The following is a 25,637-nucleotide window of genomic DNA, read 5'->3' as shown; positions in this document are numbered from 1 at the left end:
CATCTGTTAATTTAGTCAAGAAATTCATCCTGAGCAAACTGTGCTGGATTTCAGAACTTCAGATGCCTTTTAAAATGTGGATAAGACCAACATTTTCAGTTCATTTTTTTATATATATATACTCTCGTAGGGGGGGGGGGGAATGTTCTGTTAAGATACAGACTGTTGTGCCTTAAAATGGATTATATTGTACTGCCTTAAAATGGCTTTTACTGTATAGCACTGTGGAGTTGTCATGGTAACGGCTTCACAGAACTCCACAAGGGGGCTCCCTCTGGTAAGGGGGAAAATCCAACATTAGAAATTGTGGCGATGTTCACGGAAGGATGGTTGGGATAAATAAAAATCCGGGCAGTGCCAGGTTATTAGCAATAAAGAATATTAAAGAGCAAAGTGTGTGAAGTCTTATAAGCTTAGTATATTTCAACCTTAATACTTTTCATAACTGAGCCACTTTTTCTTACTTTATGGAAGTTAACAGAAAAATGTGTGCTTGACAGCTTCCATTTTTATAAGTTCCTCCAAATAAAAATGAGGTTTAAAAGTGGTCCTACCTCCTTTGTGTTGTTTTGATATCACTGATCACAGCTCCCAATTAATTGTTCGAAAAACCATTTTTGAAATAAAAAATATGCCTGTCCACAGAATATAATACCCATTCTTGTGTTATACTATATGCTTCTAGAGTTGTTACATAATTGCTATTTTTAATTTTTAAGTAATTGTATATGTCTTCTCCAGGATGTTACTTCTGACTTATCAGAAGTAAGCCTTATTGGATTTAATGGGACTTGCATCAGTATAAATGTGGCTTCTCCTTTATCACTTTTTCTGCCCCTAACAGTATATTCTTTCTGCAGGTTTTGTTACATCCTGAGTCTCCAGGATCCAGTGGTAGTAACTTTCAGTCTTGTTGTGAACAGCCTTTGCCATGGCTCAGTCTAAACTGCTTAGGGTGAGTCATCTTAATAACAACACAAAGGAAAGAAATGAATGATGATTAGATGCATTTTTAATATTCATTGTGTATAATGTCCATCATCTTCATACTTAGTAATATCACAAGTGTAACTATACGGTATTGGCCTGCTTTACACAGTATTCTGAAAAAATTGGGCCTTTACTTGACATGTAATTTGATTAGGGTAGAGATAGAAGTTCTCAATTTTGTTTTTTGCAGAGGAGTGGATAACATTGGATTATCATCTTTGAAACACATATCACATAGCCTCTTGATACATCCCCTGTCTCAAAAACTAGCTCCCTTTTGTGCTGGACTATGCAGTGGGGGTATCCTAATTACTGGAGCAAAGGTAAATAGGCTTTTAGTTTCCCTTTTAGCATGCAGGATATTTTCATTTCAGTTATCTGTCTTTTTATGTCAGGCAGTCATGAAATTGTTTCAATTTGCTCCTTCTAAAGGAGTATTTTATGCATTTCTTTGACTCTTAAATATCAATGTATAACAAATATATTTCTTTGCTGCATTTAGTATTATGCAGCCTTCTATATATGCCAATAAAAAATAGAGGCAAGTTTTAGAATCTCTTCTAGAACCATGAAACTGGTAGTAAACATATAGATGATGATTGATCTTGCGTAACCTCAATTGTGTAAACTCTGCCTGTTCTCATGGATCTGAAATTTCATTAAATTCATATGATTCCAAAAAACCAGAATAGGTTTTACTGTGACACAGGGAATGAAAACATGAGAGATTGAATTTGCATTATATAGAAATATAAATGAAGATCTTCTCAGTCCATAAAATAGTAGCTGATCTGGTTCTTCAAATGAGAAGATGACAAATTATAAGAGAAACTAAGTTGAGCTTAGTTGGTACAGATAGCTGCTCAGGTGTCAATGGAGAATCCCACAACAAAGTACTCTGAAATTTCTTTGGAACAAGATATATCTCCATTTGACTAGTTGCCAGAGGCTTTAATTGATGGCAAACTGAGGGGTTACAGTCATTCATTTGATAAAGCCAATGATACAAAGCATGGGAAAATAGATTTAAAAGACTGAAATGATATGTAATAACACAAGACATTTGAGTACAACGCTCAATCAAGCAGATATTTTACTGGTGAACCAAGTCAGGTGGCTGAAGGAATTATAGATTTCTTAATGTATTCATTTTATGAATTTATATTAACTGTTAGAATGTATTTTCTTAGAGAAAATGGCCAATTATAGGTATGTCAATAGTTTCTATAAATTTCAGTATGAAGTTGTTTCAACCCTATTTTCTTTTACAGGGAAGTGGCAAATCAACATTAGCAAAGGCCATTTGTAAAGAAGCATTTGATAAACTTGATACTCACTTGGAAGTGATTGATTGTAAACCTTTAAGAGGTAATGTTTGTCTCTGCCTTTTCTCAATCATTTCCTATATGCATAGTATAGACTTCCAGCATTTGTTCAACCTAACAATTCTTAAGAGTTAATTATATTAAACCATATGACTTTAACCAGAGTTCAGATCTCCTGTCCAAATGATGGTTTATATTTGCCTTATTATAATTGGGTTTGGTTTGGTTTATTTGGATTTATATGACTCCCTTCTCCAAAAGGACTCAGGGCGGCGTTCAACATTAAAAAACACACATCCCAAAAGTTAAAAAAGATTAAATCCATATCCAAAAAACAAACCGAATTTTTTAAAAAACCAATACATTTAAAATAAGTTAAAATTAAAATTAACAGGCCATGCCGGCTTGCTGGAAAAGCTAACTTTTTAGGGCGCGTCGGAAGGACTGGAGGTCAGGGATTATGCGAAGCTCCGGGGGGAGCTCATTCCAGAGGGAAGGCACTCCCACAGAGAAGGCTCTCCCCCTGGGGGTCACCATCCGACACTGCCTGGCCGACGGCACCCTGAGGAGGCCAACTCTGTGGGATCGTACTGGACGGTGGGAGGCTACTGGTGGCAGTAGGTGGTCTCGCAGGTACTCTGGGCCTAAGCCATGGAGTGCTTTAAAGGTCATAATTAATACCTTGAATCGCACCCGGAAAACAACCGGCAACCAGTGCATGCCGCCTAAAAGGGGTGTAACATGGGAGCACCTAGGTACCCCCATGACAACCCACGTGGCCGCATTCTGGACCAGCTGAAGCCTCCGGGTGCACTTCAAGGGCAGCCCCATGTAGATAGCATTGCAGTAGTCCAGGCGAGAAAGGACGAGGGCATGAGTGACTGTGCATAGAGCATCCCGATCCAGGAAGGGGCGCAACTGACGTACCAGGCGAACCTGGTAAAAGGCCCCCCTGGTCACAGCCGTCAGGTGTTCTTCTAAACTAAGCTGCGTATCCAGGAGGACTCCCAGATTGCGAGCCTTCTCTGAGGGGGCTAAAATTTCTCCCCCTATTGTCAAAGATGGAACAAGATGTACAAATCGGGATGACGGAAACCACAGCCACTCAGTTTTGGAGGGATTGAGCTTGAGCCTGTTCCTCCCCATCCAGATCCACACAGCCTCCAGGCATCGGGACATCACGTCGAGGGCATCGTTTGGGTGGTTTGGGGTAGAGATGAAAAGTTGGGTATCATCAGCATATTGATGATACCGTACCCCAAAACCACGGATGATCTCGCCCAGCGGTTTCATGTATATGTTGAACAGGAGGGCTGAGAGAACCGACCCCTGGGGCATCCCACAAGTGACGCGCCTGGGGGTCCATCTCTGCCCTCCAGTCAACACAAACTGTGACCGATCCGACAGGTAGGAGGAGAACCACTGTAAAATGGTGCCCCCCACTCCCAACCCCCCGAGTCGTCGCAGTAGGATACCATGGTCGATGGTGTCGAAAGCTGCCGAGAGGTCTAATAGGACCAGGACAGAGGAACAGCCCCTGTCCCGGGCCCGCCAGAGATCATCGACCAACGCGACCAATGCCGTCTCCGTGCTGTACCCGGGCCTGAAACCCGACTGAAACGGATCCAGGTAGACAGCTTCATCCAGGTACTGGGGAAGCTGACGTGCTACCACACTCTCGACAACCTTTGCTACAAAGCAAAGGTTGGAGACCGGACGATAGTTGGCTAAAGAAGCTGGGTCCAGGGAAGGCTTCTTGAGGAGGGGCCTCTGGGTGGGTATTGGTAAGTGAGTATTGTTAAAACTTGTGGATATAACCAGAACTGAAACAAAGTTACATAAAGATACATTGATAACTGCATTAGATTGGAAAATGGTCCACTTTTTTTCCCCTATCGCTGACAATACATAATGTTCCAGGTAAAAGATTAGAAAGTATACAGAAGAAGCTGGAAGAAGCCTTTCTAGAGGCAGCATGGAGACAGCCGTCGGTCATTCTGTTAGATGATCTTGATCACATAATGGGAGTTCCCCTTGCTCCAGAACATGAGAACAGTCCTAAAGCAGTCCAGAGCACTTGTCTTGCTCATGGTAAATGGCTTGTGGTTTTTTTTTTTTTAATCGTGTTGTTAAGAATATTCAAGAATGCAGTAGAACCTCGGGTCACAAATGCTTCTGACCACGACCAAATCAAGGACCGACCCAGAAATCCACTAAATGTTTCACTCTGATTGTGAACACATCCTCGGGTGACAATCAAACACAGTCATGGCAACTTTCCCTGCTGTGCCATTTTTTTTTTGTACGTGCATGCACAGTCAGTCTTGCTTCCAGTCATGACCAAATTCGGTTGCGACTGAAGTCCTGGAACGGATTATGTGACCGGAGGCTCCACTGTATTGGCATTTTTCTATCTGATTCTTCCTTGGTTAAATCAAAATGTGTTCCTTATTCTTTTAGGAAATAAGCAACTTCTGGATCTATGTTCATTGACTGCCCTCCCCCACCCCCCTTTTCAGACTGATCCCTTATGCTAGCTTCCCAGGGAATCCAATCTTTCTGAAGCAAAAGAAAGGTCTTTCCCTGCTTCAGGAATGATCCCTTTTGAAAGCAGGGAGGAGCCAATAAATCATGATCAAGGAAATGATAATTTAGCTTCCTTATGTATTGAAATGGATGAGTGGTATTAATAACGTATTTCCATCTGGATACACAAAGATATCAAGTTTAGGGAGTGACAGTGCCAAAAATTAATACCTGGAGACATAATGTTAAGCTGTAATCGCAAGTGTAAGGAAGAGATCATCCTTTTTCTCATAATCGGAATGTCTTTGGCCAGTGAAAGGAACCTTGAATCTTTAGAATCCAAGTTTCATTTCTCCAGCCCAGTGAAGAAATTCCCTTCTTTTTGACAGCTCTTTCCCTCTATCTATTTATTGACCTACATCTGTGATGGCAAACATATGGCATGCCTGCCACAGGTGGCACACAGATCCCTGTCTGCGGGCACGCAAGCTGTTGCCCCCAGCTTCACCGCACATGTGTGCATGCCTCCCAACAGCCAGCTGGTTTTTGGGTCTCTGCTGTGCATGTGGGCAGGTGGAGCACGCGTAGGGGGGTCGCGGGTGCATGCGTGGGGGGAATGTGGGGGTTCATGCATGCATGCGGGAATGGGGCGCATGTAGGAGTGTGCACACATGGGTGGAGGAGCGCAAGGAGGGTGAGCATAGGTGGAGGAGCACGAGGGGTCATGTGTGCATTGCCTTATGGGTGTGCAGCACGCTTTTGGCATGCAACGACGAAAAGATTAGCCATCACTGACCTACATGGTTGCTTAGCAACCACTCCTGGGAGAGCCAAGATGGTGAGCATGGATTTCTTTTGAACTTTGTCACAAGGCTCTTAAATTAATTAGGTCATCTTTTGGAAACTTCCCAGCAATCATATGGGTACTTTGTTTAACATTTGTCCTGATTTGCATCCATAATAGAATAGAACCAGATCCATTATGGTATTAAATTGAGGGCTACTATAATTGATAAGCTATACATTGTATCTATACTTGACAACATAATAGATGCACAAAATGTATCAGCATCTCATTGTGGTGGAAAATTAAAATACTGTAAGGTTGTAGGTACATAGCAAAAATGCCCATTGGAAATAAACAGAATACATAGTTTCAAAGCCGGAGGTCTTTTTATGGAACAAACTGAACTTTAAGTAGTAGTTGTGTATAATTTAATGGTCATGTAAATTCTATGTTTTATATATATAATCTTTGAATGTATAAAAGTTGAACTTTTTTAAAAATTCTAGTTCTGAAGGAAATGATAAAAGAAGTTACTTCCATGCAGAGTTTGGTTGTACATATTGCCACAAGTCTGTCTGAGCAGTCCCTACATCCTTCCATCATTTCTACTCAAGGAATTCATATATTTCAGTGTTTCCAACATATTCAAGTTCCAACTCAGGTAAAAATCATAATTCAGCTTCATTTAGATGTTATTTAAAACCATAGAATCTTATTCTGACTAATTTTGCTTGAATTTTGAAATATCATGTGGAATGGGGCATTGGTTCTTACCTGATACGCCTCTTCTCAAGGCAGGTGGAGACAGTGGTCATGCATGGGTTAACTCAGTCAGTAACCAATAGAACTGAGTCTACCAAAGTGGTGTCATCGCCTCAGAGGAGTGTCCTCCCACTTTTGTGACGAAGGAGATAAGTAGACTGCTGTGCGTTAGTTGACTATTTTCAATCCTCCGAAACTCTACTCTAGCTCCAGAACTCCCTCCGCGAACTAGGCCAGGAACCTAAGGGTGGGGATGACCGCTGTCTCCACCTGTCTCGAGAAGGGGCGTATCAGGTAAGAACCAACGCCCCATTCTCCAACATTGGTGGAGACCGCGGTCATGCATGGCATGTACCAAAGCTGAGTGTGTCCCCGGGTGGGAATGAGACTGGGCTAGGAGCTTGAAGATGGAAAAACTTGTTGAAGCACCCTCCTTCTGAAAGCCGCATCTGCTGACACATATCTGTCCATCTTATAATGGCGGATAAAGGAATTGGCGGTTGCCCAGGTGGCCACCTTGCATATCTCTTCCACTGAGGCCTGGCTTGTCCATGCTGCTGACGTAGCCGTGCTGCGTGTGGAATACGCCATGATGTTGGATGGGGGTGTGAGGTGACTCGCCATGTAAGCTCTAGTGTTGACCTGATCCAGTGCCCAACCATAGATGGAGAAGCCTTCAAACCCTTGTTTGTGGGATGGAAAGACACAAAGAGCACTTCGGTGCGCCTGAAGACAGCCATCTTGGCAATATAGATCTTAAGAGACCTTCTTACGTCTAACCTGTGCCATTTGTGCTCGAGACTGTGAGAGGGATTAAGGCAAAAGTTCGGTAGAGTGAGATCCAGAGACGGATGAAAGGCCAAATTGATCTTTGGGACAAAGGTGGGATCAAGCCAAAGGACCACGCAGTCTGAGTGAAAAGTATACAAGTCAGAACGGATGGAAAGGGCCTCCAATTCTGAGACCCGTTGTGCAGATGTGATAGCCACCAGAAAGGTTGTTTTCAATGTGATGTGATGCAGGGAGGCCGACCTGAGAGGCTCAAAGGGTGGTCCAGTGAGAGAGTCAAGGGCTTTGGTTAGATCCTATGAGGGGAAGCAGTGAATGACATGAGGGCAGAGAGTAGATGCCCCCTTAATGAGGCGGCGTACATGAGAGTGCATCCCTGAGAAGAGAGAGAACCGAAGAGAGAGACGATACCTGCCTCCGTAAGGTGTTAGGCGCAAGTCCTTTATCTAGTCCCTGTTGCAGGAACTCCAAAACCTGGGGAACCGAAGCCTCCAGGGGCAAAACCTCTTTAGAAAAGCACCATGTGTTGAAAGTCTGCCATGTTGATTCGTAGATTCTATTAGTGGCTGGACGTCGAGAAGCCTGAATAGTTATAATTACAGTCTCAGAGAGGTTTGCCGTCTTCAAGACCTCCCCCTCAGCCTCCATGAGGTTAGGCAGAGCCAAGATAGGTCAGGATGGTGGATGGATCCCTGGTGAAGAAGAGACAGTATCAGGGGAAGACGCCACTCTGGGCCCACTGAGAGGTGGACTAGGTCCGTGAACCATGGACGGCACGGCCAATGGGGGGCAAGTAGGATGAGCTTGGCCTCTTCCTCTATCATTTTCTGAATGACCCTCTATCAAGGGGAAGAGAGGGAAGGCGTACAGGAGACCCTAAGCCACCTGCACCTTAAGGCGTCCGTCCCTTCCGCGCCTGGTGTCATGTAGCAAGACATGTACCTGGGCAGTTGATTGTTGGATGCCATTGTGAAGAGATCTAGGACCGGGGGTCCCATACCTGGTCGACAGCTGTTTGAAGATGTGATGGTTGAGGGTCCACTCCGCAGGGTCGATTGTTGTGCGGCTCAACCAGTCTGCTCTGGTGTTCTTGGAGCCTGAGATGTGTTTGGCGTGGAGGGAGAGAAGGTTGGCTTCCGCCCAGATCCCTAGGTGAAAGGCAGACTCCATGAGGGAAACTGCTCTAGTCCCCCCCTGGCGGTTGACATGCGCCTTGGCTGTTGTATTGTCTGTTGAAATTAGCACGTGTGTGTTGCGAACTGAAGATTGGAACTGAAGGAGAGCTAGATAGATGGCCCTCAACTCTAGCCAATTCATACTGTGGGAAAGATCGGAGTCAGACCAAGACCCTGAGCTATCTGATCCTCCAGGTGAGCGCCCCAACCCGTCAAACTCGCGTCCATCGTAACTACGAGACGAGGTTCCCTGAAGAGGGAACCCTGAGAGATGGCTGGGGAGATCTACCAGTCCAGAGAGTGAAGGACCTCTGGAGTCAATCTGACTTTTGCTAGGCAGCAGTTGCTGTTGGTCTTCTGGAATGGCAGAAGAAACCACTGGAGGCAGCGGCTGTGAAGCCGCGCCCAAAGCAGTTGAGATAGCTGGAGAAGATGTGCTTGCTGTCTCCTCTGTACCTCGTAGGCTAAGTCCCTGAGGCTGATCTGTCGTTCCCGAGACAGGAAGACCTTCCCCTGAGCGGAGTCGATGAGGGCTCCCAAGTGCACTAGACGAGAGGTGGGAACAAGGTGGCTTTTCTCCTGATTGATGGAGAATCCCACCTCCTGAAGTACCTGCAAGGTGCCTTGAAGATCCCACAGGGCCTGGTTGTGTGACCTGGACAACAGGAGAATGTCGTCCAGGTAGCAAAATATCCGAATGGATCTGACATGTAAGTGAGCTGCTATGATTGACAGGAGCTTGGTAAAGACCGTTGGGGCTGATGATAGCCCGATACTGAAAGTGACAGCCCACATAGACAAATCGGAGGAACCATCTGTGTTGTTTGTGAATGGGTACGTGGAGGTAAGCCTCTGTGAGGTCCACTGATGTTAGGAGATCGTGTTTACGCACACTCTCTAGGATTGACAGGAGGGAGTGCATTTTGAACCTCCTGTACCTGATTAATTGATTTAAGAATTTGAGATCGATGATTGCTCTCCAGCCCACCAAAGACTTCGGCAGGATAAAGAGACGAGAGTAGAACCCCCTTCCCACCTGGCCTGGAGGCCCAGGTTGAATGCCCCGAATGAATAGCAGATGATGGATGGCCTGCTCCACTAGGAGTCTCTTTTGAGGATCCCTGGATATGGGGCACGGGACAAAGTGGTTTGGAGGACTGGAGCACAAATCCAAGAGAAGGCCGAATCTGATTGTGGACCTGACCCACACGTCATTGGTGATGTCATCCCAACGATCCACAAAGGTCGACAGACGTCCCCCTATGGGGATATCCTCCAAGCAGTCACTTCTGCCTCTTGTGGGATTGGTTGGTATTGTCCCTGAATGACTTTCTGGGCTGGAATCTTTGGCTGTTTCTGCCTGACCTGTTGGAAAAAGAGGGTCCCTGTCTGGGGGGAGCCTGAAGTTGTGGACGGGAGCTGGAGGAATCCCTGTCCTGACCTCGAAAGGGCTGCCTGCGATAAAAGGATTGACTGCGGCCCTCTTGTTTCTTAGTGGCCGGCTGCAAGACCTTCCGCTTATCCTTGGACTCTACCAATAGAGGATCCCATGGGGCCCAAAGAGAAGGGATGAAGAATAGGGAGAGGAGGCAAGCCTCCATTTCGCATGGGCTTCTGCCTGCCACTGCTTTAGCAAAGCAGGCGACGGGTGGAGATAGAGGATGCTATGGCTTTGGACGCAAAAGGGGGCACATCCAAGGAAGCATCTGCAGTGCATTCTAGGGCCTCCTTTATTTTGTTAATATCCCTGCGAGCCCTAGAATCCCTGGCCGGAAGCCTCGCCTGGAGTTGCCTTAGCCATAAGAGAGCAGAGCGACTAAAGAATGGAGAGGTACCCGCCCTAATGGCCCAAGCCGAGGCCGGGTGACTCTTGACCAGAGTTTGTTCTATTCTCTTGTCTTCGGGGCAAAGAGCCTCCTCAGGAGCTGCTGAGGCTGCGTTAGGAGAAGAAAGGCCAATTATAGATAAGTCAATAGAAGGTACCTCTAAAGCCTTGGTGAGTTCTGGTCCCACGTTATACAGGCGCTTGTCCAAGGTATTGAGGAGGGGACCTGTACCTGGTGATGCCCATTGGTTCTGGACCACGTCTATGAAGAGTCTGGGAGACAGAATCACCTCCTTTTCCACCTTAGGCTGGATGAAGAGGGGGTCAGTAGTGTCCGCCTTGTCTGCTTCCATTCCTTGAGGTGTTTTAGGAAAAGGATGCCGGCGATCCTCTTGGCCTTAAAGAAGAGAGAGCGAAAGACAGCAGGTTTGAACAAACTGACAAATGCAGGTGGGTCCGGGGGAAGACCCTTGTCTTCCGAGAAATCTGAATCTCTTGCCGGATGTTCCTCTTTGCCAAAAACCGAAGGATGACTGGATGTGCCAGGGAGCTCATGTGATGACGAAGCCAAGAGATCACCATCCCTGCGTCTGGAACCAGAGGAAGAAGCAGACCTGTGTGGAGTAGAGTGGTTAGAAGATCTAAGTTTAAGGGCAGCTGCTACGCCCCGTTCAATGGCCTCAGATATCATGTCTGCCATGCCAGGTGAGTAAGAGTGGCGGCGGCAGCGAGGAGGGGAAATTTCTGCCTGGTAGAGGGGCTCCTCATCCAGAGTGATGCTCCTGCCACCCTCAGATTCATCCCCACTGCAGGCAAGATCGCCTGAGCCCCTGGCATCCTCAGGTTGAATAATGGATGCAGCAGGGAAGAGGTCCTCCTCCGAATCAGAGGATAAGTTAGGAGGAGGACTAGGCTGAGAAGGCCTCTGGGCCTGAAATAGATGGGATTCAGTGTGGTTGATCTTGGCCTTGGCCTTGCTGGGAGGAACCTGGGTGGCACTGTCCTCAGCCTGTGGCTTGGCTACATCCCATGTGACTCCCTGGGGACCTTGGGAGAGGGCGCCATGGGGGAGGCTTCTGGGACAGGCTTGCGTTTGCGGGTTCCAGCAGAAGGGGTCTCATTGGTGGGTAGAGGCATTTGTGGCTCAGGGCAGAAGATGAGGCCATGGTCTGTACAAACAACTCCTTGAAGCTCCCAAAATGACCACCGAGATCTTCGCGCCAAAACAAAATGGCCACTGAGGCTACAGAGCCTTTGGGCCGGGCGCCATGAGGTAGCTGAGGCCACAGAACGAGGGAGGGCATCGAATGCCCTGTGGAGAGGCTGCGGAGGTCGAGAGGAGGAGCAACGGTGGTCCAGTGAGGCGGGAGCGCTGAGGGGCAGCGGTGGCACTTCCCGGCGGCACCTTTTTTCCGGCTGCTGGCGGCCTTTAGTAGCTGCTGGCAGCCTTGGAGCTTGGAAGAGGCTGCGGGCTTGGCGGCAGAACGGAGAGGCCCGGAGGCCAGCAGAGGCAGCAGCATTGAGCGGGGCCTTCAACGGCCGTTGCTGAGAGGCGCTGCTTGCAGGAGAGCCTCTGAATTGCTGGTAAGCTCAGGAGGCAGAAGCCTCGAAGAACCCCTGGTGAGTCTCTCCAAGAAGCCCGGGGCTAATTGAGAGACCTAGCTCTGAGGAGCTATCCCCTGATTACTTCCAATTTGGATGTAATTTAGATGAAAGTTAGAAAAATATCAAATTAAAGGTAATTATAATATCTACTAAAGTTGAGGAGAAAGCAGTTAGCTCAGTTTGGATCGAACTGAGTCTAAAAAAGCGGGAGGACACTCCTCTGAGGCAATGATATCACTTTGGTAGACTCAGTTCTATTGGTTACTGACTGAGTTAACCCATGCATGACCGCTTTCTCCACCAACGTTGGAGAATGTTTGGAGCTGCATTTTATCAGCTTCCAAATTTAGCCCTTTTACTTACGTTTAAAATCGATGATGTGTTGTTGTTGTTTTTGTGTGCAGATGGTATAGAGGTAAACTTGAAACTTTCAGGAATTTCCTGGCTAAAATTATTGTTTTTTTTCAGGAGCAAAGATATGAAACACTTGAGTCCATAATAAAAAACAAATTTGACTTCAGTTTACAGAAATTTTGTGATCTTGATCTCCATCAAATTGCAAAAGAAACAGAAGGATTTGTAGCTAGAGATTTTACAGTCTTAATTGATCGTGCCATCCATTCATGCATTCTTAGGAGGGGAACTTGTAAAAAAGAAGGTATATGTGTGCTGTGACTTTATTCTAATACACTTTTAAATGTTTAAAGGATTTTGTAACCCAAAGCCATTATACATAAAAAATAAAAGGCTAGGGTTTTTACTTCTTCTATTCAATCATATGTAATTTTTGGAGACTGGGCAGGTCCCTGCAAAATAACGTAAGATGGTATTCGTATGTTTATTGAAGGCATATATATAAAGATATTGGATCCTTTCACAAATGGAATTATGATATCCTTTTCCTTAAGTGCTGGAGTAGTGACTCTTAACAAATGTAGTTTTTCACATCTTGCAGATAAATTGTAGGGTAATGAAGGTGTTCTTAAATTTTGTACAGTCTTAACCATCCAAAATAATAAATAGAGTTGTCAGAACCCTAATAAAGAAACTGTTGGCTTTGCTCTGACATGGCCTCAAATGCAGGAGCTATTTGTTATGGCAGCAGTGAGGAGGATGGGGAGGAACATGGGCCAATCATGGAGTCTGGGGAAGGCTCTGATGAGGGCTCTGTGTCGGGGACAGAGGCAGAGAGGGGGCCAGAGCTGTATTCCAGTTATCAGTTGCCTTCAGAGTCAGTGAGGCAGACGGACAGCTGGAGCCTGTTCCCAGTTTGCGCATTCACAGAGTTGCCAGATGAAGGGAACAGCTAAAGAATAGGGGTCGACTTGGGAGTAAGGCCACAGGTGGATAATGAATGGGCCCTTCCAGAGGAAATAAAAGAGGAGCAAAAGGGAAGTGGAGTTTGCAGGAGACAATTAATTGGCTTGTGACTCTCCAAGAGTCCTTGCCAAGTTTTGCAGATGTTGGCCTCTCAGCTCTCCAAGCCAGATAAGGTCTATGACTGTAAGTCCTCCCTTGAAAGACTTCGCTGGATGTGAATGAGCAGAATTCACAATAAATAAAAGGGAGTTGTGTTGGAACAAGGAGTTTGCTTCACGCTCTTGGGAAGCCTAGGCCAGAACACTGTTGAAGGAAGATCCCAGCATTGATATTCCATTCACAGCCCTATCCCGTGCCCAACAGCTCAGTCAAGACTGTCCATATTCAGGTGGAATTGAAGCAATACGATTCTGCCCAAATTTCTTGCAACCGTTTAGGTCAGCAATCCTTAACTTTTCTGGCTTGGCAAATTGGAGGGGGGGAAGGGGAGGGGGGATTGTTCTGTATGAGTTGTGTGACCATTTGTGCAAGTGACAGGTATGGATGCCTGCCACTCACACAAATGGAGTTTTGTGCACAAACAGGGGTGCCCACTCACCCACTGTTAAAACGTCCATTGTATGAGATATTCACAAATACTTTGTTTGTGGTTTAGTATTCCAATGTAATACATGTGTTCTTCTCTGTTTTCACAGATTTGGTTCTATCAACTTTAGATTTCCAAAAAGCTATACAAGGTTTCACGCCAATATCTTTGAGAAACATTAACCTCCATAAACCTCAGAATTTGGGCTGGGATAAAATTGGTGGTCTTAAAGAAATGCAGCAAATACTTAAAGATACTATCCAGTTACCTGCAAAGGTATTTTATGTGTGTGTTTTTGAGATCCAAGACAATTCATTTATCATTCTATTTTGTCTGTGAACAATAACAAAGATTTCTGAAATGTTCTAGCTTAAAAAACAAGAGTTCCATAACCTAAAAATGGCATGCATATGTATAAGTTGCACAAAGCAATTGATAATTATTGGACTTAATGTTTATTATAATTATTATAATATGCATAATTATAATACACATAATAATTATAATATACATTAAGGCACATTAAAATAAGTACAAAAACATTCATCATCAGTAGAAAGTAAAACATTTTATTACAGTTGAAAGAAATATAATTAAACAAAAGTACTAGTTTTTTAAAAAGAAGCTACATTATTTCCAGAATTGTTATTGTGGAGATTGTTATGCTAATTCTATAGATAATTAGGAAATACTCTAGCAAGCACAGAAAAACAGCAACAAGAGTCAAATGAGTGTTAGGCAGAGTTTTTATACTTTTAAAAGCAGATAATATTTCTAATATGTTCTATTTCCAGTATCCAGAATTATTTGCTAATCTACCCATACGGCAAAGAACAGGAATCTTACTATATGGGGCTCCAGGAACAGGGAAAACTTTATTAGCAGGTGTAGTTGCCCAAGAGAGTGGAATGAATTTTATCAGCATCAAGGTAATAAATTGAACTTTTATGAAATTCCTGAATGTGCTAAGATGTAATTGATTGATTTTCAAATAAAATACATACAGTGTTTGCCAGGTAACGAAAGCCTTTTTAAAATGTGCAAGATGCAATTTTGAAACTGTTTTGCAACTCTCTGTGTATACAATTAAAGTACATTAATAAGTGATTGCAATCATGTCAAGCTAGAAATATAGAAAAAGACACATGATCTATTGTATCAGCCTTTTGATGAGTTTTTGTTTGTTTTTATTTTGTTTTTAATTTATTATTATTATTATTTATTTATATTATGGTCTGTCACACAGTCAGCCAGATGTTCAGAGTGGATTTGGCATTTTTGTTGGCCAGTCAAATCCTGGTCCCAAAGACCAGTGATAGGCAAATGTGAATGTTTGATGGTGTTACAAATATTGTTACGGGGTGTATTTATTTTGTTTTATTATTTCACTTCGCTTTAAATTTTGAATTAAAATATGGATTGTGTTCAGAAAAATGAGTGTCACAGAGCCATGTATTCTCTTTGTGAGAGACTTATGTAGGGGTCAGGAAGCCCATGTACAGATAGATCGTGGTGAAACAGACTGGCTGCAGTCTGTTGGCAAAGGAGTGCCACAAAAGCTGTATATACATTCTCCTTAATTCATTCATCCTATATTTGAAGTACATACTAAGTAAAGGTCAACTGAAAGAAGATAGCTATGATTTTAAAACTAAAAGATGAAATATCAATAATCTGTGCTACTGTGAAAACACATCCCTGTTAGCCAAAAACATAGGTATCCTCGCCCTACAATCATCCAGTCAGTGAACATTCGAAGTTATGGTGTTGCTGAATGAATGCTTGTTACAACTGGTCTTCAGAGTTGCGGTTGTCCTAGCAACCCCTTGGTTACATTACCGCATGGGTGTCAAACTCTCAGTAACATGTTGCCATCAGGTGAAGCTTTGCGATGCTTTTTCCCTTTGCGGAGCTGGGGTGGGTGTGGTCTGCGCATGATGCATCTGACCTGCAGGCTGCCAGTTGACACTCCAACATAAAATAGTTTAGCTGTTTGGTAACCTGTTTGCACTTAGGCCACGTTGTCAAGCAGCCACAGTCATGTGATTGCCACTTGTAACTTCCTGCCAGCTTTCTCAAAAAGTCAATGGAAAGGGAAGGAGAGAGAAGATCATAAATTGCTGGGGTAAGTCTTACCTACCTGTGCACACTCTCCCAGCCCTCTGCATGTGTGTCGCCAGCCCCTCATGCACTGCACTTACTCCTACACACTATTTCCAAACCATATGGCACCTCTCATACACTTTCTCACACCAACCCCGATCTGCATAGCATCTTTCACTTAGCCCCTAACCTGTGCAGTGGCTCTCTCACACCCGTCCCTACAACCTTTGTGGTATTTCTTACACACTCCTTCACTTTCCCTACTCGCTTCCCAACCACATAGTGCCTCGTTCACTTCGTTGTGCACCCTCCTCACACCATGCTGTATCTTTCATATGCCTTTCCCAACTCACGCAGTGCCTCTCACACATCCCTCAGACCACACAAAGTCCCCGATCCACATGGTTCATCTTGTACACTTACACCCTTCTGCTTGGTATGCAATGCATCGCCTCACTCCATCCCCAACCTAGAAGCAGGCATTTACATATCTGTTGCCTGGCATTTGCAACTTCTGCTATGGTAGTTTCCCCACTAACTTTAGTTGTAGGAAGCTGACAAAAAGTTGCCTTACCTAACAGTTGAGTGATTCAGTTACCAACAGCAGCTGAGACTGTCACTAAGCGATGAAGTCATGCTTTGCAACTACATTGCTTAGGAATGAAAATTCTGGTCCCAACTGCTATGTTAAGTTGATGACTAACTATACAATGATCTGCAAGCTGGAGTAATATCAAGATGCACAGTGGGAAAAAAATGAAACTGAAATTAAATATAAAGAAGATCAAACTAAAGGCAACAGCTAGAACCGTGATGGCGAACCTATGGCACGCGTGCCACAAGTGGCACGCGGAGCCATTTGTCAGGGCACGCGAGGCTTTGCCCTGTCAGCTGGTCAGTGCGCATGTGCGCGCTGGCCAGCTGAGTTCACCTTTTTAAAAGCTATTTTTCGCCTTCCCCAGGCTCCAGAGGCTTTATAGGAACCTGGGGAGGGCGAAAAGAGCCTCCCCCGCCTCCCCGGAGGCATCAGGGACCGTCCCTGAAGCCTTCGGAACGCTTAAAACCACCCTCCGAGCAAACCGGAAGTGACTTCCAGGTTGCTCGGAGCGTCATTATAAGCGTTCCGAAGGCTTCAGGGACCGTCTGGACGGCGGAGGGAGGGGGGACTCTATGGCCTTCCTGCCATGTGTCCCGCACAGGAATCCGTCCCCTCGGGGCTTTGCGCGGGCGTCGCAAGGATTAAGCCGAAAGGGGGGGGGACGGGGAAAGCGAAGGGGGCTTTGTTGTCCTCCTCCTCCTTCTCCTCCTTTCCCCCTCCGGCTCGAACGCGGCGCTGGGGCCCGGCAGGCAGCAAATGAATTGGAGCCTGCTGACTGGAGGAAGAGGGTGAGAGGCGGGTCCTGTGAACGGCGGCAGCAGCGGCGGCAATAGTCGCAACGCGGCGGCGGGCCGCCCCGGCTGGGAGACAAAGGAGGGGAAAAGCGGCAGGCAGCTGAGTTGCGACTATTGAGCGTGGCGCGGCCCTGCCTAAGGCTGGGATCGAGGTGGCTGCGCGGCCTGCCTGGCATGGTGCGGCTAGAGGAGGAGGAGGAGGCGAGGCGGCGATGCCTGACGGACTTCCCTTCGGCCGAGCCCGTCCAGGCGGCGGCGGGCGGCAGCAGCGATGTGAAGGCCGGGCGAGCGCGCAGAGGCTGGGCGGAGCGGCGCAAGGGATCGAGGTAGCTGCGCGGCCGTCAGGCCTCGGCCGCGCCGCCCTCGCCTCCTCCTCCTCCTCCTCTTCCTCTAGCCACACCACGCCAGGCAGGCCACGCAGCCGCCTCGATCCCGGCCTTAGGTGGCGCCGCACCACGCTGGCGAGTGCGCAGAGGCTGGGCGGAGCGGTACAAGGACGCCGGGCCCGAGGCGACGCGCGGCGGAGGCGATCCGAGCCCGGGCGATTGAGACGCACGTCTCGTGCCTGTTCAGGGACCGTCCCGAGGCTTCCCTGAAGCCTTCAGAGCTCCTAAAACGACCATCCGAGCAACCCGGAAGTCACTTCCGGGTTGCTCGGAGGGTGGTTTCAAGTGTTCCGAAGGCTTCAGGGAAGCCTCCGGACGTTCCCTGAAGCCTCCGGAGGGCCTCCGGGGGCCGGGGGAGGCTCTTTTCGCCCTCCCCAGGCTCCTATAAAGCCTCTGGAGCCTGGGGAGGGCAAAAAAAGCATGCAAAAATGGGTCCGTTGTGTGCGCATGCGCACTGGGGGGCGCGTTGCATTATGGGTGCGGCACGCCCGCACACGACCCCCCCGCGCTACCCCCACTTTTGGCACGCGAGCCAAAAAAGGTTCGCCATCGCTGAGCTAGAACCAGACTTAAAATTGGCGAACAAAATATCAAAGTGGTGGATAGCTTGTGCCTTTTAGAATCAACTATCAACAAGAAAGGACCAAGCAGTCAAACAATTGGTTACAAGCTAGCAGTTGCTAGGCAACCATTATTTATTTAACATATGATGAGAACATCACAGATGAGAAGTAAACTTATGTACAATCCTCATAATTATAAATAAAACTTCTATGGAGGTATGGCAGTTGCCTCATAACTGGATCTCCAATTCAGCTATTCAGGTGATCACCTCTGGTGTTGCTTCATGCAGACTAACCATGCAGGCCATGAGAAATAAATCTAAATGCTGGGATGTGTCTACTCTTACAAAGATCAGAATGATGGAAGCTTTGTGACACTGTGAAACTGAAAGTTGGATTTGAAGAAGGGTTGGAAGAGTATTGATGCTTTTGAACTTTGGTGTTGGAGAAGACAATACAGTGGACAGCCAAGAAAACAAACCAATGGATTAAGGAACAAATAAAGCCATAATTCTCACCAAAGGCACAAATAAGCCCTAAGTGCAAATTATCCTACCTTAAAAATACCATGCAAAGACTTAGCTTTCTGGAAGCAGGCTCTGATTCTGGGAAAGGAAAGAGAAGAGAATGACCAACAGCAAATCAGATGGACTTAATTATGTGTCGATGGGTATATCATTTAAATATCTGGAGGGGAAATTATAGACATATTGTCATGTATAATATCATGTGGTTGCTTGGAGTTGACAGTGATGTGATGCTCCATAATCATCAGTCAATCAATTCAAGGAAATTGCACAGGCAATTTTATGTAATCATGCCAGCAAAACACAGTAGAATATTGAGAGTAACATCTGTTTCAATATAGATTTATTACTTAAATGTATAAATGTTTCTATATAATTTATCTTTTATGTATTGATTTTTCTCAGTAATTTTAACTTATCCCAGTAATTCAAAATTTAAAAGTATTGTATTATTGTTAAAATTTACAGTTCAAAAGAATTCCTTTTTCATCATATTTGAATGTTGCAGTAGAAAAATGAGATAGAAAGATTTTAAAACAATATACATTCAAAAGTGTGTTAGAAATATTTTAAGTCACTGTATTTTTAAAATCACTTACTAGTGCAATTGTTTTTCACTTGTACTATATAACCTGTACTATATAACCTGGGGTTTGTTTGTTTTTTGGAACATTTACAATTTTGTTTTTTGCAGGGGCCAGAACTGCTCAGCAAATACATTGGAGCAAGTGAACAGGCAGTTCGCGATCTATTTATCAGGTTGGGTCCAGTAATATGGTGTTGTTTCCCCCGAGTCTATTTTTATGATTATTGCAAAAAATAGTCACTGAATTTGCTAAGGGGTGATCTGAGAAAGGCAGGGCAAGAGGGTTATGAAAGAGATGAAATGCAGCTAGTCTTCGACTTACAACCATTCATTTAGTGAGGCTCTAAGATACATCACTGGGAAAAAAATGACTTAAGACTGGTTTTCACACTTACAACCACTGCAGAACCCCCATGGTCATATGAACAAAATTCAGTTTGGCAATTGGCATATTTTTATAACAGTTGTGTTCTGGGATAATATGATCACCTTTTACAACCTTCTGACAAGCAAAGTCAATGGGGAGCCCAATTCACTTTCACGACCATGTTACTAATTTAACTAGTTACTCAAGAAAGATTGTAAAAGGGGGCAAAACTCACTTAACAACTCCTCGCTTAGCAGTGGAAATTTTGGGGCCAGTTGCAATAGTAGGTCGAGGACTACCTATAGCAGGATTTGCTAATTTCACATTTTCACTTTTGGTAGATGGTATTTTGTTTCTTCAGTCTGATGTGTATTTATATTGCAGAGCTCAAGCGGCCAAGCCATGCATACTTTTCTTTGATGAATTTGATTCTCTTGCTCCTCGAAGAGGTCACGATAACACTGGTGTAACTGACCGAGTTGTTAATCAGCTGCTGACTCAATTAGATGGTGTAGAAGGCTTAAAAGGTATGTGTGTATGCATGGCCCAAAACGAATCATAAAAGCAAAGTAAAACAAATATAGTAATTAAAACAATAACATTACATTGTTAAAAAGCCTGAAATGGTAATTTGAAGGTGCATTAGGTGGTTTCTAGAAACCACGGTTACTGATAAAATTTTTGCAGCCTTCTGAGAATATAATCGCATAAAGGAAGAGCATAAATCTCATAATCAGAGGAGCCATTTAAATTATTGACAACTGAGGTTGTGACTTTTTATCCTTATTTTACATACAATAGTCGTTTAAATAACATAACAACAGCTTTCATACATAAGTCTAGGGTATCTGCTAGGTAACATTTTCAGCGGGGTATGAGTGAAGTGTCTTGTTCGTTTATGTAGATCCTTGGGTGGTCTGTTGTCTTGTGAACAGTTGAATCACAAGCCTGATTGAATCACAGGACTGGTGGAGTCACAAGACTGATTCTGGTCTTGTGACTTCTGACTGATTGCTGTGAGGCATGAAATTCAGCTGGTAAGGGGCCAGTCAGTTCTGTAGTTGATTAGTGATTTGGGTGGTCTAACTTTCTTATTAGCCTGTATGCTGGTTTTAGGTCAATGTGTTTATTGATGGACTTGTTGGTAGAATGCCAGGCTTCAATATTTTCAACTTTATTCCAGTCGAGCCGATGTTATTTGTTGATGATGTGACTGGCGATCAGGGACTTTAGGTCTTGCTATTTGACAGTCAGCTAGTGTCCATGGATTCTGGTTTTTTACTGTCATTCTAGCTGCCCAACGTAGAACTGGTTTACAATTGTTACAACTGATTCTATATATTATATGTTGGTGCTATCTTCCATCCATGTTCTGTCTTTGAGCTTTGTAAGTTCCTGTCTGAGTGTAAACGTGGGTTTGTGGGCTATTGTTATTCCAAGAGATTCCTGAGAGATTAATTTTTTCAGCCTAAAAAGGTGAAATCAGGCCTGTCAGGTAGAGATTCATCAATCCTCAACATGGGGTTTGCTGCATTGGGATATACTGTAGATACAGTAAATATATTTATTTAATAACTTTAAATCAATAAAAATAAATAGTCTCCAATTTCTTGTAGTTATGCTAAGGTTTTGCAATTCCCAAGAGCTGCCCTGAATTGAAGAAAAGCATAGAATGGCATAATAGTTTTAAAAAACCAATATGTCCCTATTCCTCAGCCTTATATAATCTATCACTATTGTATGTACACTGAGAGCTTATGCACCGGAGACAAATTCCTTGTATATCTAATAACACTTGGACAATAAAGAATTCTAATTCTAATTATTCTAAAGTCATGGCAATTATTAGTACTGAATTTGGGAATTGAGAGATGAAACCTAATACATACATTCAAAGCAATCCTAGCCGCCATAAATTTGGATGATGTGACTGTATGATGGGAAATAAACCTTTATCATAATCTGATTAGTTTGATCAGCTTCCAGAGGAACAGCCATGATTAAATTGTTAACATAAAATAGTCAAGGTGTGAGAGTATGTCATATCAGAAATCAAATATAACAATTAAAATATATAATTAAATAAAGTAGCAAAATAAGTTTTAAAAAATCCAGTAATTATTACATTCTCGTGCCTGATACTATCACAAAGATAATTGGCAGATTTTTAGTAACAGATATTCTTAATTCTATTCTAGGAGTTTATATATTGGCAGCCACTAGTCGTCCTGATTTAATTGACCCTGCTCTTTTGAGACCCGGTCGATTGGATAAGTGTCTATACTGTCCACCTCCTGATCAGGTAAAGAAATAAAATACTATGCCAGATGTTACATTAGGGAGAACATGTTTTTTCTCTGTAAAATAAAAAGGCAGAATGAAACATATTTCCTGACAATCACTAGTATTGTATGAAATCAGTGATAGTATGTTCTTCTCTTAACCTGTTGTAAGCATGAAGTTAGACCAGTTATTACATAATTACTGTATTTTTCGGAGTATAAGACGCAGCAAGGTTTTGAAGAGGAAAATTTTTTTAAAAGGGTTTTGCACTCTGCAAACCTCCCAAAAACGACCTGTTTTTTGCAAAAATTGGCCTGTTTTTTTGCGTCAAAAAAGATATGAATATCCTTTTGGGAGCTTGTAGAGTGCTTCTGGGAGTGGGGGGGGGGGGGCAAAAACAAGCAAAAAACAGTCCATTTTTTGTGAAAACAGGCCCGTTTTTCATAAAAAGGGGGGAGGCACAGATAGCCTTTAAGAAGCTTATAGAGTGTTCCTGGGGGTTGAGGAGAAGGTAAAATTGAGCAAAACGGGCCGTTCTTTGCTCATTTCTGCCCTTTCCAGCCCCCAGGAGCTCTCTACAAGCCTCATACAGGCTCTGCACAGCCATTTTGATGAAGGGGGCGGGGTTTTGGGAGGCAAAAAAAATGCTGTATTCAGTGTATAATACGCACCCAGATTTTCAGCCTCTTTTTTGAGGGAAAAAGGTACGTCTTATACTCCACAAAATACGGTATGACCTCCAAGTCTACTGATTGTATTACCATCTCAGATGTCAAACAGGCAGCCAGGTCATTATAACCCTATGCAGTAGCTTCTTCCCTTGGCTCAGGCTTTGTAGACACTCATAGTTTTAAATAGTGTTCAAAAATTAAGCCTTGGGAACTATCTAATATTAAATATTTTAACTGAAATTTTTAATTTCATTCACTAAATGTTTTATTTCTGTAAGTGACATTGGGGAGATAATCATAAGAGAATGTTATATCTTGTCAGAATTTTAAGTTAAAGATTAATCATTCTTATTTAGATCTAGGTAAGCTTTAGTTGAGAAAAAAATAATGGAAATGTTTTTACTCTACAGAATAAGTCATTTATTTCCTGTGTCTTTCTGTGTGCTGCCTTCATTTCAGCAGAGCCACTTTTCCTGGTTGACAAGAGTTTCTAAGGATAAGAATCCATTCCTTTAATAACAACGTTTCTTCTAATTTTCTAAAGGCTTCCCGATATGAGATTTTAAAAGCTCTGAGTCATTCTCTCCCTTTGGCGCATGATGTGGATTTTCAGTATTTGGCAGCAGAAACTGAGCATTTCACTGGGGCAGATTTAAAAGCTTTATTATACAATGCCCAATTAGAAGCAGTGCATGCTAACTTGAACTCAACTTTGCCCCACGTAAGTATGTAGAAATGTAAAAAGTTTCCTTAGCCTTTGGTTTATAATTATTAAAATGAGTCAATGGAAAAATCTCAGACAGCTAGTAGCCGTAGCATTTAAAATGCCTTACTTAAGAACATATTTTGCATTCTTAATATTTCCAAAATATTATTTTGACTTCCCTGCACTGTAAAATAGTTATGAAGTCGAGGTGAGTATTGTAAACCTTTGGCTTTGAAAAACAAATTTCACACACATTTCTATAGAATTCCAATGATTAAAAAACTTCATTCATAACTATTTTGTTATTGAATATTGTTCCATCAATTAGACTACTGAAAATATGCAGGCTGTAGATTTGTAGAATGGGCGTTGGTTTCTTACCTGATACGCCCCTTCTCTGGGCAGGTGGAGACAGCAGCCATGCATAGCTAACACTGCCAGTAACCAATAGGACTGAGTCTACCAAAATAACGTCATAGCCTCTAAGGAGTGTCCTCCCGCTTTCTTGACGAAGGAGTTAAGTAGACTGCTGTGCTCTAACTAAATACTCTCATGTGGTTGTTCCTCCAATGTCCTTTACTACCTCCCCTCTGTGACCTAGGCCCGCACAAATAATAGGATGGGGATGGCTGCTGTCTCCACCTGCCCAGAGAAGGGGCTTATCAAGTAAGAAACCAATGCCTATTTTCCCAAGTTGGTGGAGACAGCAGCCATGCATGGGACATACCAAAGCTTGGCTTGTCCACGGGTGGGAATGCGAAGGCCTAGGGGACTAAAAAGTGGACAACCTGTTGAAGAACCCGCCTTCTGAAGGCCGCATCAGCCGATATGTATCTATCCACCTTGTAGTGGCGGATAAAGGGAAGAGGAGTAGTCCAAGTGGCCACCCTGCAGATTTCTTCCCCCGAGGCTTGTGTATTCAAAGCTGCCGAAGTTGCCACATTGCGCGTTAAATGTGCTGTGATGTTGGGTGGTGGAGCGAGATGATGAACTAGGTAAGCCCTTGATATGGCAGTTCTGATCCACCGCCCTATCATTGAAGAAGAAGCCTTAAGCCCTTTCTTGGTGGGATGGAAAGAAATGAAAAGGGCCTCAGTGCATCTGAAGTCAGCTGTCCTGTCAATATAGATCTTCACTGCATGACGCACATCCAACATTTGCCACTTGCGCTCGAGCCGGTGAGTTGGATTAGGGCAAAAATTTGGAAGGATCAGATCCTGAGCACGATGGAAGGCCAAATTTACCTTAGGGGTAAAGGTGGGATCGAGTCGAAGGACCACACAGTCCAGATGGAAAACACACAAATCAGACCTGATGGAAAGAGCCACCTTTTCCGACACACGCTGAGCTGATGTGACAGCAACAAGAAAGACTGGCTTCATTGTGAGTTGGTGTAATGAGGCAGACCTCAGAGGTTCAAATGGCGATTCGATAAGTAAGTCCAGGACTTTGGCGAGGTCCCATGAGAGGAATCGATGAATGACAGGGGGGCTGAGGTTAGAAGCACCCCTGAGGAAGTGTCGGATGTGAGGGTGTAAGGAAAGTGGTTCATCACACTGCAGGGAGAGGATCGAAGAAAGAGCTACCACTTGCCGCCTTAGGGTGTTGGGCGAAAGAATGCGATTAGGATGAGCTCCTCCTCCTCCTCTAGCATCTGGTGAATCACCCTCTGTATCAGGGGGAAGGGAGGGAAGGCATACAGAAGACTGGGAGGCCATCTGCACCTTAAGGCATCCGTCCCTTCCACGCCTGGCGTTGTGTAGCGAGAGAAGTACCAGGTCAGCTGTTTGTTGGATCTCGTTGCGAAGAGATCCAGAACTGGGGTCACATACCTCGTGGTCAACTGTAAGAAAATGCGACGGTTCAGGGTCCATTCCGCAGGGTCGATTGTCATGCAACTCAACCAGTCTGCCTGGACGTTGTCGGTGCCTGAAATGGGTTCGGAGCACAGAGAGTGAAGGTTGGCTTCTGCCGAGGTTCCCAGGTGAAAGGCCAAGTCCATTAGCGAGACTGGTCTCATCCCTCCTTGGCGGCTGACATGTGAGAATCAGTACATGGGAGTTGCGTAATGATTGGAAGTCTTCTGGTATGGCAATAGAAACCACTGGAGGCAGCGGCTGTGAAGCAGTGCCCAAGGGACGATGGTGAAACATGAAACCATCTTTCCTAGTAACTGGGACAGTAGAATCAGTGGAACCTGTTGCTTTCTCCGCATCTCATTGGCCAGATCACTGAGTCTGAGTTGTCGTTCCAGGGACAGGAAGACCCTGCCCTGAACAGAAACTATCAGGGCTCCCAGATGGACCAACCGGGAGGTGGGAACTAAGTGGCTCTTATCTCAGTTTATAGAGGAGCCCTGATCC

At 44.4% G+C, this 25,637-nt stretch overlaps 1 protein-coding gene across 1 annotated transcript in view; it reads left to right on the top strand.

Annotated features, from left to right (window-relative positions):
• The window catches only part of PEX1 (peroxisomal biogenesis factor 1), a 51,105-nt gene that overhangs the window by 10,590 nt on the left and 14,878 nt on the right, over positions 1-25,637 (top strand). The window contains exons 9-20 of the mRNA XM_081971092.1: positions 861-955; positions 1,181-1,313; positions 2,262-2,358; positions 4,236-4,406; positions 6,135-6,289; positions 12,253-12,442; positions 13,800-13,966; positions 14,485-14,619; positions 19,356-19,420; positions 19,999-20,141; positions 21,813-21,916; positions 23,113-23,289. Of these exons, the coding sequence (XP_081827218.1) occupies positions 861-955; positions 1,181-1,313; positions 2,262-2,358; positions 4,236-4,406; positions 6,135-6,289; positions 12,253-12,442; positions 13,800-13,966; positions 14,485-14,619; positions 19,356-19,420; positions 19,999-20,141; positions 21,813-21,916; positions 23,113-23,289 (1,632 nt within the window). The remainder of the gene's footprint in view (positions 1-860; positions 956-1,180; positions 1,314-2,261; positions 2,359-4,235; positions 4,407-6,134; positions 6,290-12,252; positions 12,443-13,799; positions 13,967-14,484; positions 14,620-19,355; positions 19,421-19,998; positions 20,142-21,812; positions 21,917-23,112; positions 23,290-25,637) is intronic.

The sequence above is a fragment of the Natrix helvetica genome (genome assembly GCF_964273705.1).
Source record: "Natrix helvetica genome assembly, chromosome: Z".
Classification (NCBI taxonomy): Eukaryota; Metazoa; Chordata; class Lepidosauria; order Squamata; family Natricidae; genus Natrix; species Natrix helvetica.
The sequence above is the reverse complement of the archived record's forward strand: the minus strand, read 5'-3'. Positions and strand labels throughout refer to the sequence as shown.